This window comes from Antechinus flavipes, chromosome 3 (genome assembly GCF_016432865.1).
Source record: "Antechinus flavipes isolate AdamAnt ecotype Samford, QLD, Australia chromosome 3, AdamAnt_v2, whole genome shotgun sequence".
Lineage (NCBI taxonomy): Eukaryota > Metazoa > Chordata > Mammalia > Dasyuromorphia > Dasyuridae > Antechinus > Antechinus flavipes.
Genome location: NC_067400.1, coordinates 381,327,314 through 381,330,584, shown reverse-complemented (window position 1 = coordinate 381,330,584; position 3,271 = coordinate 381,327,314). Strand labels below are relative to the sequence as shown.

Sequence of the window (3,271 nt, the reverse complement as noted above, 5' to 3'; positions counted from 1 at the left end):
TCCGTGAGAGTGAGATCACAGCATTCAAAAGCTCCTATCAAAATCCCTAATGTGCAACATGATAAAGAATTGGACAATTATCTGAGTGGCTTTCTACTTGAAAATTATTTTTTTACTAAAGATGTTTGTAACTGGCAATCTATTCTTGAGATAGTCTATTACTCTTTTGAATAAGCTCAATTATTAGGAAGTTATTTCCTCTTAGCAACTTGTACTCATTGCTCCTTGTTTTGCCAACTAGTGCCATTCAGAACAAGTTAAATCCTTCTTCTCCATAACATCCCTTCAAATATTTGTAGATAACTAGCATATTTTCCTCTGAGCTTTTTGTTGTCCAGGATAAACATCCCCATATTCCTCAAACAATTATCATTGGCATGAATTTGAGTTCATTTACCATCATGGTTGACTTTCTTCAGCAACCTTCTTTATATATCTATATCTATATATAGATATAGATATATAGATATATAGATATATAGATATATAGATATAGATATAGATATATAAAACACCTTCTTTATAAATATTCTTTCTAAAATGTAGCACCCAGAATTGAAGATAATATTGTTTGACAAGGAAAGACTACAAAAGATCTGTTACCACATTATTGACTGGAAAGTGTCTCTCTTAATGTAGTCTATAAAGCAATAAGCCTTTTTAAAGAATACATCACATACTAGGTATTTGTTAGGTGCAAAGGACAGAATACAAAAATGAAACAGTTCTTGTCCCCAAAGTATTTATACTCTATTTGGGGAAATAAGTGTAACCATTTCTATCTCCTCAGGGCCCTTTTCTTAAAGAAATCCTGGAATTAATTGTCTGCTTAAAGCCAGAATCCAGAAGAATCATCTCCCTTCTGAAGTTCTCATCAGCTCCACCCAGTATCAATCATGGATTCATTATTCTCTCCACCAATGAGGAGAGTGTTTTGAAGGGTGCTCTGGGCTTGAACCTCAGTTTACATACTCCTCTAGACTAAATATTTGATGTAAAGAAAGAGTTTAAACAAAGATCTTTCAGGACAGTGAGTATTATGATATGGCTGGAGCACAGAATATAAAAAGGGGCATCATGGGAGATGAGGCTAGAAGAAAGATGGGAGTCCCATGAGGCTGGAAAGGGAAGAGAGGGGCTCAAATGGTGGTCCTAGAACCTAAGTCTCCTGACTTTTGAGTCAATACTCCCTGCATAGCAGCTTTAACATTGAAGAATGAATATATAAACTTATCTTTCTTCCTTTGCTAGTTCTCAGCCACGATCCACAGCAAAGACCATGGAAAACTATACCACAGTGACTGAGTTTGTTCTAGTTGCCTTCCCTGTGCTCCAGGAGCTGCAGACCTTCCTCTTTGTGGTCCTCTTGTTAACATACATGCTAACCATAGCAGGAAACATCATCATCATTTCCCTGATCTGGACTGATTATCGTCTCCACACCCCAATGTATTTCTTCCTCAGTAACTTGTCTTTTTTGGACATACTGTTCACCACTGTCATAGCCCCCAAGTTGTTGGCCTGTCTCCTTAATGACAGAAAAACTATCTCTTTTGCAGGCTGCATCACTCAAACATATTTCTATTTCTTCCTGGGCACAGTTGAGTTTATCCTTCTGGCTGTGATGTCATTTGACCGCTACGTCGCAATCTGCAACCCTCTGCGATACACTATCATAATGAACAGCAGAGTCTGCCTCTTGCTAGTTCTGGGTTGCTGGGTTGGAGCTTTCCTCTCAGTTCTGTGTCCAGCTATTGTGGTGTCTAGGTTGCCCTATTGTAACAAGGAGATTAGCCACTTCTTTTGTGACATTGCCCCTCTGTTACAAATTGCCTGTATAGACACTCATCTCATTGAGATTATCAACTTCCTTTTGTCTTCGGTGGTTGTCCTGAGCTCCTTGGTCCTCACCATTGTGTCCTACAGCTACATCATTACCACCATCTTGCATATTCCCTCAGCCCAAGGCCGCCAGAAGGCCTTTTCCACCTGCGTCTCTCACATTACAGTTGTCTCCATTGCCTATGGAAGTTCCATTTTCATGTATGTGAGACCTAATCAGAGCTATTCGTTGGATTTTGACAAAGTAACTGCTGTTTTTACTACAGTGGTGACTCCTCTTCTGAATCCCTTCATTTACAGCTTGAGGAATGAAAAAGTAAAAGAAGTCCTAAGAGAAACCATTACCAGAGTCATTTTCTCATTTCCACGAAGATCTTGATACTGAATTTGTTGGGGGATGGGAGGGAACGAAGGACAGGAACACATTTTAAGGCTTTAACATGTTTTGTCTCTTCATTTCTGCTCCGTATGAATTGCATTTATTCAGATACAAGAGCCTGGAACTGTCCAGATAAGATGAGCAGAGGAAACAATACATCAGTCGTGATAATCCAGAAAAACTCATCCCAAATTGAGTGAATCCAGAGTTTCTTGGACTGTTGTACAGAGTAGAGACTCAACAAAAATTTATTGATTGGTACTGAGTGAAGCAGCTAAAAAATCTGTGCTGATTTGTGGGTAGGGAAATCACAGCATCCTAGGTTGTCAGAATTGAAAGAAATCTTAAAGAAGATATCATCCAAGAGTTCTTAAATTTTTTGTGTCATTGAACCTTTATGGACTCCTTAGAATCATATTTTTAAATGTATAAAATAAAAAACTTAGGATTATCCCAAAAATTATATTTGTGTTTCAGCAAATATAGTCACCTTAGGTCTCCTGACAGTGTTAACATGCCCTGTCATACAGATATTTCATGATCGAGCTTCTTGTATCCCCTATTCTTAATTCCTACATTTGTAGTGTAGGAGAATTTGTTGATAACATATAGAAATGCCAATGATTTATGTAGATTTAATAATACAACTACCTTTTGGCAAAGAGAATGACCATTGTGAATATGTCACATGTTTATTTTAACTAGGAAATTGTTATCCTGACCTCATTAGTTCACAAAACCTAAAATATTTACTCTTTGGCCCTTTACAGAAAAAAATTGCCAATCCTTGGTGAGACATAAGAAAAAAAAATAAAAAATTTATCTGGAAGAACAAAAGGTCAAAAATTGCAAGTTAATTAATGAAAAATGCAAACAATGATGGCCTAGGTATATCAGACCTAAAACTATATTATAAAGCAGCAGTCATCAAAACCATTTGGTACTGGCTAAGAAATAGAGTAATAGATCAGTGAAATAGGTTATGTTCACAAGACACAATAATCAATGACTACAGTGATCTACTGTTTGATAAATATAAAGACTCCAGCT

At 37.0% G+C, this 3,271-nt stretch overlaps 1 protein-coding gene across 1 annotated transcript; it reads left to right on the top strand.

Annotated features, from left to right (window-relative positions):
* Positions 1-1,279: 1,279 nt before the first annotated feature.
* On the top strand, positions 1,280-2,221 carry LOC127557973 (olfactory receptor 6M1). Its single transcript, XM_051991218.1, has one exon. It carries the CDS (start codon positions 1,280-1,282, stop codon positions 2,219-2,221), a length of 942 nt encoding a protein of 313 aa, XP_051847178.1.
* Positions 2,222-3,271: the final 1,050 nt, after the last annotated feature.

Coding starts and splice junctions, on each gene's coding strand:
- LOC127557973 (XM_051991218.1), top strand. CDS start 1,280: ATGGAAAACTATACCACAGTGACTGAGTTTGTTCTAGTTGCCTTCCCT.